Source organism: Chiloscyllium punctatum, chromosome 16 (genome assembly GCF_047496795.1).
Source record: "Chiloscyllium punctatum isolate Juve2018m chromosome 16, sChiPun1.3, whole genome shotgun sequence".
Classification (NCBI taxonomy): domain Eukaryota; kingdom Metazoa; phylum Chordata; class Chondrichthyes; order Orectolobiformes; family Hemiscylliidae; genus Chiloscyllium; species Chiloscyllium punctatum.
In genome coordinates, this window is record NC_092754.1 from 41,586,548 (window position 1) to 41,604,351 (window position 17,804).

Sequence of the window (17,804 nt, forward strand, 5' to 3'; positions counted from 1 at the left end):
GAATTTATTTTCCTTTTAACTTCAAGCAGTTAATAATGAACTATCCCTTGTTCTGAGTTTCTTCTACCCATGAGATTAGGCATCGTAGGTGAGGCCAGTATTTACCATCTGTTCCTAATTGAGAAGGTGGTGGTGAGCTGCCTTAGAACATCAGAAATAGGAGTAGGAGAAGGCCATTCATCCTTTCAAACCTGTTCAATTGTTCTCTAAGACCACACTGATTATCAGTTCCAGTACAGGTCATTCTGCTATTATGTGCATTTCATCAACACGGATTCGCTGTAACCAGGTTAACAAGTTGAGGATGCTGTTTCTGAAGCACAAACTTTTAAAACATGTGTTGACTGTAACACGATTACATCGCCAACTCTTCGAGCACTGTTTCTAAAGCGCGACTTTTCTAAAATGCAGTGTTGCACAAGAACACAACCATTGCGTTATACAAGAACTGACTGTATCATTTTCCTGCATTATCCCTGTATTCCTTGATGTTTTAATATGTCCAAATTTATAATTTCTCCCTTGCACATACTCAATGACTGAGTCTTCCACGCCTGTGCAGCAGAGAATTCCAAAACATCACTACCCTCTGAGTGAAGAAATTCCTTCTCACCTCAATACTAACTGAGTTGTTTCCCACTCCTCAATAGAAAAGCCAGGTATAACATTGAGTCCCATAAGAACTCTGTATGCTGTAATGAGATGTCCTCTCTCTCTTCTAAACTTGAGCTAACTTGACCCAGGCTCCTCATAGGAAAATCCTGCCAACCAAAAGATTAGTGACCTTGATTACCTCCCCTGTGTATCTTTCTGCTGTGAGCCTTGGTGATAACACTGGGCAGGTTTCACCCCCTGGTAGCCTTATTATTGCCTCAGAATCATTTTACAACTGGTGATGGGAAGGCGTGAAGCTGTTGACCTGCTGAGTTAAGTGCAGTACCTACATAGTAGATCGCTATGTGGAAATGAATTAAGCATTGATTTTCTTTCATGTGGATCTTGATATTATAATACACTGACTAACTCTGATCACAAATCCTAGTGTAGAAAATCTTGAACTGAAGCACGATTTTGTTTCTAAAATATATAAAATCTCTTAAACAGAACTGTTTACATAACACGGCTGGGGATTTCTGTGATCAGTGTGCCCCTGGTTATTATGGAGATGCCACTGCGGGTACAGCAGCAGACTGCCAACCTTGTGCCTGTCCATTGACAATTCAAGAAAACCAGTAAGTTGCCAACTTCACAAGACATGTATTGTGCTGCTGTCAGAGATTTGTAGCTCCATGTTTATGTGCGATATATAATAATGTTCATGGGGCTTTTTGTATGGTTTTGAGGTTTAAGTTGTAGCTGTTTTAATTGTATCTCAGTGATTGCCACGGGGACATGAATTTCTGACCACGGCTCTGTCATTGTGATGAGACTTGTTGAGTTTGGAAGAGAGCTGCAGTATGAAATATTGGTTCTTTTTTTGCTGCAGATATTCTGCACCTGCTGACTGTTGACAGATTTATAGCAATGTGAATACTTCAGTTGTACTTTTTTGAGGGTCTCTGGTAGACACCGTTGGAGGGATGAACGTGGGGCTACCCAGGGGTTGTTCGGGGAGGTACCGGGGGCCAAGGCCACCAAGTGGGTGATGCCCAAGGGTCTCTGGGCCTAGCAGGCAGTGTCTAGTCACCCTTTTAGCTGTTGATCATTATTGCCGACAGTAACACTGTTAAACACAGATAACTCATAACCCATATGGGTGGAGCTATAAGTTGTGTAGATCATGGACATTATAACTTGAAACCTTTCATGTTGTGTACCACTTTCTGTCTTCTGCTAGGTTTTCTCCTACCTGTGAAAGTAGCGAAGTTGGTGGGCACAGGTGTACAGCATGTCTCCCTGGCTATACAGGCCAGTACTGTGAGCGGTAAGTGGATTGGATCATTACTCGGGGTTCCTCAAGTGCTAATTGAAGTAGAAATTAGCAGAAAACCTCTACACAATCATCTGTCAACCTTCTGAATCACAAGAACTGATATCCTTCATTGTTGTCCCCAAGAAGTGCCACCTGCCTGAATGAAGACACCCACCCTGTTCTTGTCTCAAGTCTCTGACCACTTTCTATTATCCAGGATATCATCATCTCATCCACATTTCCCCATTGCCCTGGACTGGGGTGTGGAGAGATAGGGAATTCAAGGAGGAGAAACTGAGGTGCAAGCCCAGACATGGTGTGCTGATGAGCTAGGCTGTGCTATTGGTCTCTCTGCTTCAGTTGGTTTTCATGTGCCCACAGGGTGTCCAGGCTCTGGGCACATGTCACCAAACCAGCCATCCTCCATTCGAAGGATTTCAAAGGTGCCAGCAACAAGCTGGAGTCGAGCCATAGGGTTATGTTTTGCTTTCGCATGTGGATTGCTGAGACTCCATCTGACGTCCTGGTTCCAGTCCTGCTCCCTAAGACCAAGGCTTTCCCAGAGACAGGCCTGCATGGAGTATTTCCCCCAACTGTTGATGGATTCAGACAGGGAATTTTGAGCATTCCATAAGCTTGGGAGATGCTGTTCCCAATGGATTTGCTGATCCTGTCAGGTGCATGAGCACGGTGGAGAAGAGCTGAATTTTTGGCTATCCATTTTCTGATGAAGGCCATTGATTCCGTAATTGATTCTTCTGTTTCCTGGTGATGCAGGACTGTTTGATTGCAATCATTATCTGAAAATGAAGAATGCGCAGGGTTGTTAAGAGGAGGCATGTGGATATTAGATGAATAGTTCCTTCAGAAAGCCAAGAACAGATTGGATGGGCTGAATAGCCTCCGTGTATCTCAGTACATGTGCCAATGATAAATCTAATCCAACGATTTTGATGGATTAGAACTGGGCTTACAGAGAGCAACTTGGTGCCTTAAGGGGCTGTGTAGACGAGGTTATCATTGTGATTATCACCCTAGAAACTGAGTTAAGAAATGCATTGATACTTGTGAATGTGTAACTCTGAAGTTAACTGTGCATTAGTCTGGTGTAATGCATCCTATTGAATGACTCATTGCTTCCTGATCAGTAGCGTTGACACTGTACTTATTACTTTCTGTCTGACGGTAATCTTATTGACTTTGTTTTCAGTTGTTCCCCGGGGTATTCTGGCAACCCAAGAATTCCAGGACAGAGGTGTTATCCAGTCGGTATGTTGGCAGTAAGCCCTGGGAGATGATGGGATTTGGGTGGATATTTTTTGTGCTATCTACATGGAACTTTTGTGCATAGTGAATACGCAGGGAAACTCTAGACTGACCATTTGTGTTCAGAATCTTTTTGGTAAAGCAAACCCTGGATGTAGATTTGCGGTTATCCAAAGGCAGTCTCTAATTCAGGGTGTGCCTCCGAAACCAATTGGAAGTCTGCACATTCAAATTAACTGTTTACACCTGGCCCTCCCTGGACCAACTTCCTCTCCGATTTCTCTCTGCTGCTTCGGAAAATCAATATTAAGAAAACATCTGGTTCCTTCAGTCGTTCTGAACAATACAACCACAAAGACTATTCTTGATTGCAGGTCCCTTGGAAATATGAAGCCCACCTGCTATTTGTATTCTCATTTTTAGCCCCACTGCAGGTCCTTGCTTCTGACTTTCCCATTCTCTCTCTCTCTCTCTCTCTCTCTCTCTCTCTCTGGCAGCTTACTGAAGCTGGAGGTTATCAGCATTTCTAAGCAGTAAATGCAATGATACTCACATTGTATCTCATTATTCTACAGTCCATCATGTTCAACAGTTTGATGGCGTATGCATTTTTTAACATTGACATCACACAATTACAGTTCCCTTTGGTTTTCTTGTAATACTTTAGTATATTTGAGCTCCATCCCTATGTGGAACTGCATTATGCCCCATCCTTACTCCCCTCCTTCATGGATTAATGTTTTGACCATTTACCATCCTATTCATACATTCAACTCGCCACATTTCTAGGTGGTACAGGTCCTGGGTTTGGGAGGGTACGTTGGAGAAACCTTGCTGAGTTATTGCTATCTGCTAAGCAATACATACTGCTGCCCCTGTGCATTGATGATGGATAGAGTGAATGTTGAAGATAGTGGATGGAGAGCCAAACACATGGGATTCTTTGTCCAGGATGGTGCTTAGCTTGTTAAATGTTCCTACTGATGGAATTAATCTGGGAGTTTCCATTAACTAACGATGGATCACACATTGAGATCCAGCAATTTGAACTCTCCTGCTGTCCCAGGGGATTGAGCAGCAGTGTGTGGGTGTGAAGCTGAAACATGATCTGGTAAGAAACCTTTAGGTATTTTGCTACACTTCGCTCTGCTACAGATTGGGCATCTCCTGTCTTTCACACTTGTGGTTTCCTCCCACAATCCAAAGATGTGCAGGTCAGGTGAATTGGCTATGCTAAATTGCCCATAGTATTACATGCATTAGTCAGGGGTAAATGTAGGGTAGGGGAATGGGTCTGGGTGGGTTACTCTTCAGAGGGTCGGTGTGGACTTGTAGGGCCAAAACACCTGTTTCCATACTGTAGGTAATCTAATTGTGGGTGATCTAATTGTTAATCATAGTGTGTAATTAAAATATTACATTAAGCACAATATTTTTAAAAAGCAGTGCATTATAGGAGAGTGACTGAATACAATCAAAAAAATCTCAGAGCTTAAGTGGAATTTCCTTGGACTAACTGCCAAACTATGGGTTCAGTAAAGGCAACGGAAGTGTATTGAAAAAAAAACAAATGTTTCACATCAGTTGGATTTGACACTGGTCTTGTTTTAGTTGGATAAAGCATGTATCTTGTGAGATTAAGTTCAATATTATGGATATGACTAAACTTACCGTCGTCTTTAGATCGCAATCCTTTCCTGGTTACTGTTATCCCTCGGAGAACAACAGTGGAACAAGGCAGCAATGTGATTCTGAAGTGCCAGGTTATTGGTCAGGCTCCATTTTACTACTACTGGAGCAGAGCTGACGGTCATCCTCTATCCAACCGTGTTCAGCAGAGGGAACAAGGTAACAATGCATCAAGAATCTCTCTTGTGACTTGCCCAATGTTTAAAACTGGGTTTGCAGTCTTTACTTGCATTGAATGTACATTTCCTGTTGTCAGTTCTTCCTGTTGAATTACCAAGCAGTGCATGTATGGGGGTTTTTATACTTTGTGGGAGATCAATAATTAGTTAACATTTCATACTGTGTCTAAGATCACTCAAAATTCACCGTCATTAGCAGGTTGTATCCTGATTCAAAGAACAAAAGAACAAATACAATGCAGCAAAGAACAATTGCGATTGGCCCTCGAAACCTGCGCCGACACATTTTGCCCTACCACACTAAAACTGTTGTCACTTACAGGATCTGTATCCCTCTATTCCCTTCCTATTCATGTATTTGTCCAGGTACTTCTTGAATGTTGCTATTGTGTCTGCCTCCACCACCTCCTCTGGCAGCACGTTCCAGGCACTCACCACCCTTTGTGTGAAGAACTTGCCTTGCACATCTCTATTAAACACATCTCTTTTAGAAAGGTGACACTCACTTCCCTAAAATTATCCTCCACCAATTTCTTCTCTTGGGTGAATGCCATCACATTTAGGATCTCAGTTCCCTCTTCTGGCTCCACACATAGATTCCCTTTGCCCTTGAGTGGGCCAACCCTTTCCCTGGCTACCCTCTTGCTTTTTATGTATGTACAAAAGCCTTTGGGATTCTCCTTAAAATTGTTCACTAATAACTTTTCATGACCCCATTTAAGCCCTTCTTATTCCTTGTTTAAGTTGTTTCCTACTTTTCTGAAATACTTCAAGGGCCTCGTCAGTTCCCATCCTCCTAGACCTTACATATGCTTCCTTTTTCTTTTTGACCAAGATCATAATGTGCCTGGTTATCCACAGTTCATGTACCTTGCCATACCTATCTTTCATTCTCGCAGGAACATGCCGCTCCTGAACTCTTAACACTGGGCGATACGGTGGCTGCAGCCTCATAGCACCAGGGTCCCAGGTTCAACTCTAGCCTCAGGTGACTGACTGTGTGGAATTTGCACCTTCTCCCCATGTCTGCATGGGTTTCCTTCGGGTGTTCCAGTTTCCTCCCATTGTCCAAAGACATGCAGATCAGGTGAATTGGCCATGCTAAATTGTTCATAGTGTTAGGTGCATTAGTCAGAGGGAAATGGGTCTAGGTGGGTTACTCTTCGGAGGGTTGGTGTGGACTGGTTGGGCCAAAGGGCCTGTTTCCACACTGTAGGGAATCTAATCTAATCTAAACTGCCATTTGAAATACTCTCAGATATATGATGTGGATTTGCCCTCAAATAGCTGTATCCAATCAAAATTCTCCATTTCCTGCCTTATAGTGTTGTAGTCTCCTTCCCTCAGTTTAACACCTTCAGCTGAGGACTGCTGTTATTCCTATCCATGAGTATCTTGAAACTCAGGTATTATGGACATTACTCCCTAAATGCACCCTCACTAAAGCTTCAGTCACCTGACTGGGCTCATTTCCCAAAACCAGGTCCAGTATAACCCCTTCCCTGGTTGGACTGTTTACATATTGCGTCAAGAAACCCTCCTGAATGTCCTTCCAAATCCTGCCCTATCCAAATCCCTAGCACAAAGTGAGTCCCAGTCAGCATTGGGGAAATTAAAATCACCCACTATCACAACCCTGCTGTTTTTACATCTTTTCAAAATCTGTCTACATATTCTCTCCTCCATCCCCCGCTGGCTGTTGGGCGGCCTGTAGAGTACCCCCCCCCGCATTGTGATTTCACCTTTGCTATTCCTGAGTTCTACTCGTTTTGCCTCACTGCACAGTCTTCTAATGTATCCTACCTTAGTAATGCAACTTCCCCATCCCTTTTTATCACACCAGAAACCTGTAAATCCTTGGGATGTTCAGCTGCCAGTCCTGTCCCTCTTTCAGCCACTTCTTCATAATTGCAATAATGTCATAGTTCCAAGTCGTCACCGAAGCCCTAAATTCATCTGGCTTTACCTATTTATATTTCTTACATTGATTAGATTAGATTAGATTACTTACAGTGTGGAAACAGGCCCTTCGGCCCAACAAGTCCACACCGCCCCGCCGAAGCGCAACCCACCCATACCACTACATCTACCCCTTACCTAACACTACCGGCAATTTAGTATGGCCAATTCACCTGACTTGCACATCTTTGGAGTGTGGGAGGAAACCGGAGCACCCGGAGGAAACCCACACAGACACGGGGAGAATGTGCAAACTCCACACAGAGAGTCGCCTGAGGTGGGAATTGAACCCGGGTCTCTGGCGCTGTGAGGCAGCAGTGCTAACCACTGTGCCACCGTGCCGCCCACAATTGAAACACATTCATTTCAGACCTCCTCCACTGCTCTTTTCAGCTGTGTTTCCATGCCTTTTCTTGAATAAGGTGAGCTTTTACAATAACATACTGTGCATGTTAATGATGAGCTGGCCTACATACTGTGGGAAATTCTGAAATCCTGGATCTCTGACATGCAGTTAAGGCATCCTTCATCTCCTAATTCCATCAATTCCAGATGACTTGAGTTCACACTCCATTGTGAGGGTTGTAGGATGTTCCTGTATTATCATGTGTTGCACTGTGGTTCTGAAAGAGTTAATGCTGGAAACTATGTTGACCTTCCCCAGCCTGATGATTCGAAAAGTTAGAAAGTTAGAGATGTGGAATCTAGCTTCAGATCCCAATGGAGGCAGACATGTCATTTCTGGTTCCTGACAGTGTTAGTTATAATGTCAAGCTGGTCAATATCGTATGTACCTATTGTATCAATCTTGTTAAGGCTCAGTAGTGTTTTACCCTCTGCCATTTTAAACCAATCAGGTCTTTAGAGCCAGTATAGAAAGAACAATTAATGGCAGCTGACTACCCCAATCAGCTGGTATTGGTTGGTTCTGTAATAACTGTGACACTTTGCAATAGTGAGGAAGAGTGCCCAAAGCCAGAGATAATTTTTGAAGACAGTTATTTTGGTGATCACTTTTTAGTTCAGGATAAATATCTGAATTATTAGAGAGTGACATCTCTATTTCATAACCAAAGAGTGATTTACTTAAGCTTTAGTTGTCACAAAGGATGTTTTTATTTCCCCATTGGTATTTGGTATTTTCCTCCAGTGTCTTAGTTACTAGAAAATTATAGATATAGTTATTGATTATAGGTATAGTTATTGCTGTTAATATTGCAATAATTTTGCTTAAGCATTGGATTCCACTTACAAGCAGTGTGCCCATTTTGGTCAGAATTGTTTCACTTGTATTTATTAAAGATTCTATGCTCTAAGGGATTTGCTAGTCCACTTCTTTCGATCACATTTATACTAACACTTGATTGACCAATCCAGGATTAAGAGGTGATAACTGGAGTTCATATTTAACTTCTTAAAAGGACAAACTTGAAAAGAAGTACGCAGAATTCATATGGAGCATGTAAGGTTTTTAGCTTAATGATGCGACGTGTGATGATCATTTTTGTGTTGCCAGGGTAGATACAGTTCTAAGCACTAGCAAACTTGCAGTGCTGATTTTTACTGAAGCTATTTATCTTTGTTGTGAAGAATAAACATAACATGAAATTTGATTATTTTACCAGCTGCATCCATTGACTGTTAGTCGTGTGCAGCTGAATGAATTTTTAAGAACAAACCATTTACATTTCCCTAAAAGACATGATTAATACTTACTCTGACTTCTTCTCCACCAGGTGAAGAGCTGGTGATTCGAGAAATTAAATCATCTGATGCTGGAATTTACGTGTGTACTTGTCGGAATATGCAAAGCACCAATTCAAGTCAGGCTGAAATCATAGTTACTGGTGAGTCCAGAAACAACTGCAAATCTACATCAAAATCCCGTAAAATTATACTCTGAAGTTGGTGTAGTGAAGAAATAATTCAATATCTATATCTCTCATTTTCATAGTCCCCAGGCGATTAAAACTCTTGTTGGAGTCCAGCACCTCTGTTTCATCTCCAACATTTGATAGTTTTCCCTACTTTCTTGTACCCTAATTAGTTTGAAGAAGACACAGTCACCTGTGCTTGAAATAAATGTGCTGTTTCACGAGAAATATGTGTATCAGCACCTAGAGTGCAGGATAGGGTGGAATGGTGATCAAATTCATCCCCATCATTCTCAAAGTTTTCCTGAAAATTCACTCTCGAGAGGGACTCATCAGAGGAAGAGACAGTATTTGTGAGGAGCTGCTGCTCCACCTAGAATTTAGAAACGCTGAAACATAGAAAACGGGAGCAGATGCAGGCTATTCAACCTATCGAATCTGCTTAGTCATTCAATATGATTGTGGCTGATCCTCTATCGGAACACCATATTCCCATTGTCTCCTCATACACCTCAATGCCGTTAGTGCCTCAAAATTAATCTATTCTTTTCTAAAATAGATTTTCCCAAAGCCTTCTGTGAGAAACAGCATCTCCTCTGTGACAACATTTCTCCTCATCTCAGTTCAAAATAGACCTCTGTCCTGAAATTGTGACCTATCACTTTAGACCCTTCCCTCAACCAAGGGGAGCAATATCTCTGTCCAGCCCTGTCAGAGTTTTAAACATTTCCATGAGTTCCCCTTTCATTATTTTAATGTGAATACAGGCCCAGTCTATCGAATCTCTCCTCATATTACAATCCTGGATTCAGTCTGGTGAACCTTTGTATTTATTTCAGAGTTAGTTCACTTGTTCACTCAGTCCCTTCATCTTGGTGGTTTCAAAACAGCATTTCAATAAAATCAGGGGAGAGCCTGTGACGTACTAAACTCTTTGCACTCAGAGACAGGCATATTAAAACTATTTTTCAAAAAGAGCATAGTTCACTGCTCCTAACCAGAAGTGACTTGGTTTAAAGCATTTACGAATTCAATCTTTGTTTTGAGTACAAAAGGCTTCTTATGGTGGTTTACTTAAATTTATTAATTTGGTAAATTGATAAATTACATTTTCTTGTGCATGAAATTAATTTGAATTAATAAATATCACAGAATGCGCAATGTGGGATGATTTGAACTCTGCTAGACTTATTTCCAAATGACAGCATCATTACGAGGTTTACTTCGTACTTATGTAAACTGGAACAGAGTAATGTTTTCTGATGCGGTTTGCTTCCATTGTACTTCCTTTTCCCTTTGCATGCAAATTATTTACGACTTCAGACCCGCCAAATGCAAACGATTATGTTTTTGCCGATTGTTTTCAAATGGGAGCTTTATATTGTGTTGATGTTGCTGCTCTGGCTGAAAATATACAGATGTATCTTTCATGTACTTCTCCTTGTTTTATCCTCAGTCCCCTCTTTCAAAGCCATAACCGTGACTGTGGAAGAACCGAGACGACAGACAGTGAGATCTGGTGTCACTGTTAATTTTATCTGCACAGCAAAGAGTCAGGTAATAATCTCACAGCTGGTCCATAGTCAGTGTGATAACCTGGTGCTCAAACAAAGCTGCAATGGGTAATGAAAACTATTGCGTAGAGTTTCTATCTGATTCATTGCTTGTGTTGACACAATTCATCCAGTTATTACATAAGTGGCACAAAAGATGAAGGAATTTCTCTCAGCACTACTAGAGATTTTGTGGTCTTTTGCCTTTGTTTAAACAATGCTATGCTAAAAACAGCCCTCCCTCTCAAAACACACCATGAATTAATCGTCAACAGGATGTTCCAATAATTGCACTTGCTTTCAGGACGTCACAGTGACTGCAGAAATTAAACTGGGCTTTGAACACTAAACAGCAAGTTCTGAATGCATTTTCTTAATTTGCTGAGGGACTGACCACTGTACCTCAATATAGCAGGAAAATAGTTTTGAATACATTTTAAGTAATTTTTGGTGATTTTAAAATCTGGTTAGCCTCGAGTGGTGAATTGGCAGAGTTTTAAAAGCCTTATTCCTCTGAATTGAATCCCATTTTCAGTTGTTGAATCCAACTGCATTGAGTTGTCACTCTTTAAAATTAATCACGGAGTTATGGAGATGTGCAGCATGGAAAGAAACCCTTTGGTCCAACTCATCCATGCTGATCAGATATCCTAAATTAGTCTAGTCCGATTTGCCAGCGCACTTCCCCACCATCACACACCCTCCCCCACATACATCTCCACAAACCTCTAAATCCTTCCTATTCATATATCCATCTAGATGCCTTTTAAATGCTGTAATTGTATCGGTCTCCACCACTTGCTCTGGCAGCTCATTCCATACACACCCCACCTTCTACGTGGAAAAAGTTGCCCCTTAGGCCCCTTTTAAATCTTTCTGTCTCACCTTAAACATATGCCCTCTAATTTTGGACTCATCTTGGAAAAAAGAACTTGGCTATTCACCCTATACATACTCCTCATGATTTTATAAGGTCACCCCTCAGCTTCTGAAACTCAATAGAAAACAGCCCCAGTCTATTCAGCCTCTCCCTATAGCTCAAACCTTCCACCCCTGGTAATGTAAATCTTTTCTGAACCCTTTCAAGTTCCACACCATCCATCCTGTAGTAGGGAGGCCAAAATTGCATGCAGTATTCCAAAAGTGGCCTAAGCAGTGTCCTGTACAGTCGCAACATGACCTCCCAACTCCTGTACTCAGTGCACTGACCAATGCAGGCAATAATACCAAAGGCCTTCTTCACTAGGCTGTCTACCTGGGACTCCACTTTCAGGAACTATGAACCTACACTCCAAGGTCTCTTTGTTCAGCAGCACCCCTCAGGACCTTATCATTAAGTGTGTAAGTCCTGTCATAATTGCCTTTCCAAAATGAATCACTTCACTTTGACATAAACTAAACTCCATCTGCCACTTCTTTGTCCATTTGGCCTATCTGATCAAGGTCCTGTTGTATTCTGAGGTAACTTTATTCACTGTTCACTACACCTCCAATTTTGGTGACATGTGCAAACTTACTAACCATACCTCCTATCTTGATAACCAAGTCATTTATGTAAGTGACAAAAAGCAATGGACCCAGTACCAATCCTTGTGGCACACCACTGCTCACGGGCCTCCAGTCTGAAAAGCAACCCTCCACCGCCACTCTGTCTTTGACCTTCAAGCCAATTCTGCATCAGAATTGCTAGTTTTCCCTATATTCCTTGTAATCTAACCTTGCTGACTGATCTCCCGTGAGGGACCTTGTTGAATGCCTTATTGAAGTCCATTTAGATCACGACACCGCTCTGCCCTCATCAATCCTCTTCATTACTTCTTCAAAACACTCAGTTAAGTCAGTGAGACTCGATTTCCCACACACAAAACCATGTTGACTATCCCTAATCAGTTCGTGCCTTTCCGAAGACACGTAAATCCTGCCCCTCCGAATCCCCTCCAACAACTTGCCCTCCACTGATGTCAGGCTCACTAGTCAATAGTTCCCTGGCTTTTATTTACCAGCTTTCTTAAATAGTGGTACCATTTTAGCCAATCTCCAGTCTTCTGGTACCTCACCTGTGGCTATTGATGATACATTGTGTGGAGGTACTGGTGTTGGACTGGGGTAGACAAGGTTATAGTGCAACGGATCTATTTGAAATGACAAGCTCTCAGAGCACAGCCCTTCATCAGGTGTGGTGTGAGAAACGAGCACACAGGTTTAGAGTTTATAGACAGAGAGCTCAAGGGCAGAGAGCTCAAAAGATCATCCAGCTGGTGTGAGTGCAAGTGACCATGAGTGATAGACATTGTGAACAAAGGGATGACCTATAATCTGATTAAGTGAAAAATAAGGTGGTGCTGGAGACAAACTAAATCATTGGAATAACATGATAAAGCCAAAGCTATCTCATTTACCCTTTTTGCCCTCCTGACTTCCACGTTAAGCATACTCCTGCTGCCTTTATACTCTTCCAGGGATTCACTTGATCCCTGCTGGCCATACCTGACATATGCTTCCTTTTTATTCTTGACCAAAACCTCAATTTCTCCAGTCATCGCATCATTTCCTACATCTACCAGCCTTGCCCTTCACCCCAGCCAGAACATACTATCGCTGGACTCTCGTTATCTCATTTTTGAAGGCTTCCCATTTTCCAGCTATTCCTTTACCTGTGAATATCTGCCCCCAGTCAACTTTTGCAAGTTCTTGCCTATTAACCGTCAAAATTGGCCTTCCTTCAATTTAGAACTTTAACTTGCAGGTCCAATCTATCCTTTTCCAACACTATTTTCATCGAATTATGGTCACTGGCCCCAATGTGCTGCCCCACTAACACCCAGTCATCTACCTTGCCTTAAACTCCTAACATGATGGCAATTCCAGTCTACAGGAGAGAAAACTTGTTTCTACACTAATTGTGCTGATTCATGGCTGATTTTGTGCTTTGTGATGTGCATGTGTTTGAGTGGGGATGAACAAAAGGATTTTCAATACAAGTGCAATTTGTGCCAAAATCGCTGCTGATCACCAGCAAAACAGGAATTCCAGCCATTAAAGGGAATAGAACATAGAACATAGAAAAATACAGCGCAGTACAGGCCTTTCGGCCCTCGATGTTGCGCCGACTGAAGCCTACCTTACCTACACTAGCCCAATAACCTCCATTTGCTTGTCCAATGCCTGCTTAAATGACCATAAAAAATGTGACATGTTTAAGGAACTCTTTTGTGTGGTGTACTTTAAGAGCATGAGTTAGGACTTTCTGTCATGCACACTTACATTTTTTTTTAACTGAAAAGATGTTTAACCACAGTGACATGCTGTATTGGGTTAGAGTGGACTCTGCAGTGATAACATATCAATGTTATTAAGGATTGCCTTCAGATCTGGGCTGATGTTTGGTATCGTAGATACAGGGTGAAGAGCAGAGATCTTAGCTTAAAAGTCTTATTTTCACCTAAGCCCCTCTTCAAATGTTTATGAATTTAAATTTCCAAATTGATTCCATGTTTTTAACACTTTAATTCCGATTGGTTTTCATAGGCTGCAACATAAATGCAGTGGAAATGGAAGTTCCTTCCATTTTCAGGAGCTTTCTTTTCAGTTTAGACCAAGAAACTGAAGCAAGTTAATGTTGCCCCATTGGCTGAGGCCCTATGCTGTGATTTCTCCTCTCTGCTGGATAGGATTGACTGTCGCAGTAATGGTGACGTCAGTGCTGAGATCTGTGCTGCTCAGGATTACATCTTGATTAATTTTCTCTGTGTCCTGTCAGAGATCATTGTCTACAGTCCATTTCCCGTTGTCAGCTTTGTCTTTGTAATGTTCATTTGTGAATTTCTTGTCCTTTTCCCAGTCCATCTTCTTGCTGCATCTGCTGATTTATTGGACAAAACAGTTTCTGCAAGTGTGGCTTAGCAATCGGCAAGATGGTTAAATATATCAAAAGTTGATCTTGAATATTAATTCAATAATTTGGGAAATGCTACCATGTTAAGACATGGGTCATGACTGTACTAAGGGCTTTATCTTATATGCATTAGTGTAAGGACCCAGCCTATGTATATCTACGTGGTCAGAGAGTGCGAATGTGCGTAGAGTATTGTGCAACTTGTTATATTTCTTAACTGATTAAGATTAGTTAAATCTAACTGGTTTCCTGGAAATTAGTCATTCATTCTCCCAGCACTAGTTAGGCATAGACAGAGAGAAACAGAAATAATCAACGAGAGGTAAAAGAATTCGATGGGTTCTTTTTTGGAATTTTGCTCTCCCATAACTGGTGGCTATGTGAAGTGAGCTGCTTCTTGAAATGTTCTTTTGTGTTCAGATCGGTATGCAGACTCTTTCCTGGTCTGCTGTAATTATATGACCTCTACCATGAGGTATATATAATTGCAGTTAAATATCACACAACACCAGCTTGTAGCCCAACAGGTTTATTTGAAAGTACCAGCTTTCAGATCACTGCTCCTTCACCATGTGGCCAGCTATAACCTGGTGCTGTGTGATTTTTAACTTTGTCCACCCCAGTCCAACACCAGCACCTCCACAATATACATAATTGCAGGCAGACACCTCAACAAAGTCAACATTCTGACTGAGTGCAGCCTTATGGATACAGAACACTTGTGTTTCCTGCTAGTTATCCTGGCCACTGAGCAGGCTTCAGTGCAAAAGGCTTGAATAAAATTATTTATGGGTGCCAGACTTGGTAAAACATGAAAATCACCCAGACATTTTAGCTTTACATCTTGCATTCGTATACTGAAAAGCACTAATGTTGGTTTGATATTCAATGTTGTTTGGGAAGCTTCTTGCAAACTCTGCTAAGTACTGATGGTAGAAAGTACACAGAAAAACACTGAATAAGTTGTCCTTCAGATAAGTTACAAGAAAGACAATTGCTCGAGACTTGAGCAGTAGAGAGCAATTGTTGGAATAGGAATAAGGTGTTAAAAAAAATTTACATGGCACCTTTCACAACCTTAGGCTGTCCCAAGTACTTTTTAAGTGCAGTCACTATTAGAAAGTTGTAGCAGCTAATTTAAATGTATTCCGATTCCCCCAAAGAGCAGTTAGCTAATGACCACATTGCATTTCTTTTGGAAGTAGTATTTGAAAAATAGGTATGGCAAGACACTTTAGTTTGTTCAGCAGTGCTGTGAGAACTAGTTGAGGTATTTGAGAGGGAAAACAGTGTATTTACAAGACAGCATCTCAGACAGTGTCATACTGCTTCAACACTGCACCCTGATGTTAGCCTAAATTTTCAGATCAAATCTTTGAAGTTGGGCTTGACCCTATGTCGTAGAGTCATAGAGATGTACAGCATGGAAACAGACCCTTTGGCCCAACCCGTCCATGCCGACCAGATGTCCCAACCCAATCTCGTCCCACCTGCCAGCACCCGGCCCATATCCCTCCAAACCCTTCCTATTCATATACCCATCCAAATGCCTCTTCAATGTTGCAATTGTACCAGCCTCCACCACATAATCTGACAGCTCATTCCATACACGTACCACCCTCCGCATGAAAAAACTGCCCCTTAGGTATCTTTTATATCTTTCCCCTCTCACCCTAAGACTATGCCCTCTAGTTCTGAGGCTGAGTTTGCTTCGTCTGAGAGACAGCTGATTTTCCCAAACTTTATTTTTGTTTGTTACTTAAATTTGAAAAGCATCAATGCAATAATGATTCTTCACTTAAAATGTAGGCATTGTTACCAGTACAAGTTTTGTGAATGTGGCCTTGATTATACACTTGATACATGTTTGACGATATTTGTACCGTGACATTTCATTTTGATTTCCAGTCTCCAGCGTATACATTGGTGTGGACCCGACAGCTCGGAGGTAAACTGCCAAGCACCGCAGTGGACTTTAATGGAATCTTGACCATCCGCAATGTTCGCCCGGAGGACGCTGGTATCTACGTCTGCACGGGCTCCAACATGTTTGCCATGGACGAGGGGACAGCAGAGTTACATGTACCAGGTTCGTGATCTGCACCATTAAGTACTCATCATCCTCTTCTCCCATGGTGCATGGCACTCCAACATCTGCCTCCCTGTGCCCTTTGACCTGCAAACAGCACTGTGCTTTTGCCTTGATGTCTCTCTGCTGTACTCCTTACACCTTTTGCTTCTGCTATACTGTGGCTGATCCCTTGCTTCACCTAATTAAATTTTACACCTGCAGCCTGTGATACTGATTTTTCAAATCTAATTCATTTTCACTTTTTCCTGTTTTATTTTAATTGATCCCCTTTAGTACAGTCTGGCCGTAGACGAATTGAGTAAAATTTGAATATTTATAGTGAGTGATTTTGATTTTAGTAAATAATAGGAGCTTTCATAGGGAAAGCTGAAGACTTTATTTTAGCTTGCTGCCTTTGTTTACATTCACGCCATTTTATTTTTCGTAGTTCTGTTCAGAGTTTTAGTTAGATTCGGCATGGTTGCAAATGATTGGCGTTTTCTATGCAGTGTTAGCTAGATGCAAGTTCTCGGACATAGCCTGCTCTCAGAGAGGGTAGCTAATTACTAAAGCTTTCAGTAAAGACAGTCTTAACATTCTGTCAGAATTGCACAGTAAAGAGGTAATAACACAGCAGCCCGTCAAGGCTCTGAACTGATTTGTTTTTTCTATAATGTTCTCACCTGTGGACTTCCATTGACCATGCTGAGGTAATCTCTGCAGGTGATCTTTAAAGTGCTTAGCTGGAGCCATTAACGTGGCAGCAGCAACGTTGCTGGGAAGTTCAGCACTGCAGGAGTCATTGCGTTAGTGCAATCTCTGAAGATTTTCTTTCTAGGTCGGGAAGTCACAAAACCAAAACTGATAGTAGAATTTATGACACAGTTCAGCCATGATTGGGGCAAAGGCAGTTGGGACTGAATGACCTTGTGCTGTCCCTAAATGCAATAGTTGTTTTGCAATCTGACTATAACTGAATGCTGGTGTGACATGGTCTGTGATGTTCCGTGGACATCAATACATTAGCTCACACTGTTCTATTTCTTATGGAGTTCAGAGCTCATGATGTTGGAAAACCCTGTGATTAAAATAATTTTTGTATCCCTTTAAAATGTGAAAACTAAAATATACGTGCTTCAATATTTTGACTTTATCAAATTGGCTTCCTTAACTTATGTAACCATTGTTTGCACCGCAAATTGTAACTTGTAGATAATTTTCATACTGTATATTTTATGTATTTATCACTTTTTGTTAGGGATTGTGGAATCAACTTAAAAATCAAACTGCAGTACGCTGTAATTCCAAGTGTTTGAAAAACTGGCTGCATGACTAATGCCATTTAATTTTCAAAATACTACGCCTCCAGTTATAACAGACTTCAGTTATAGGCAATTGATCGTTTT

General features: G+C 41.5%; 1 protein-coding gene across 14 annotated transcripts in view; it reads left to right on the plus strand.

Annotated features, from left to right (window-relative positions):
• Positions 1-17,804, plus strand: part of hspg2 (heparan sulfate proteoglycan 2) — a 529,465-nt gene that overhangs the window by 328,686 nt on the left and 182,975 nt on the right. For all 14 annotated transcript variants that reach the window (XM_072586792.1, XM_072586797.1, XM_072586801.1 and 11 more), the window contains 7 exons: positions 1,105-1,232; positions 1,838-1,924; positions 3,123-3,181; positions 4,862-5,026; positions 8,742-8,852; positions 10,336-10,436; positions 16,236-16,416. In XM_072586792.1, coding sequence (XP_072442893.1) covers positions 1,105-1,232; positions 1,838-1,924; positions 3,123-3,181; positions 4,862-5,026; positions 8,742-8,852; positions 10,336-10,436; positions 16,236-16,416 — 832 coding nt within the window. The remainder of the gene's footprint in view (positions 1-1,104; positions 1,233-1,837; positions 1,925-3,122; positions 3,182-4,861; positions 5,027-8,741; positions 8,853-10,335; positions 10,437-16,235; positions 16,417-17,804) is intronic.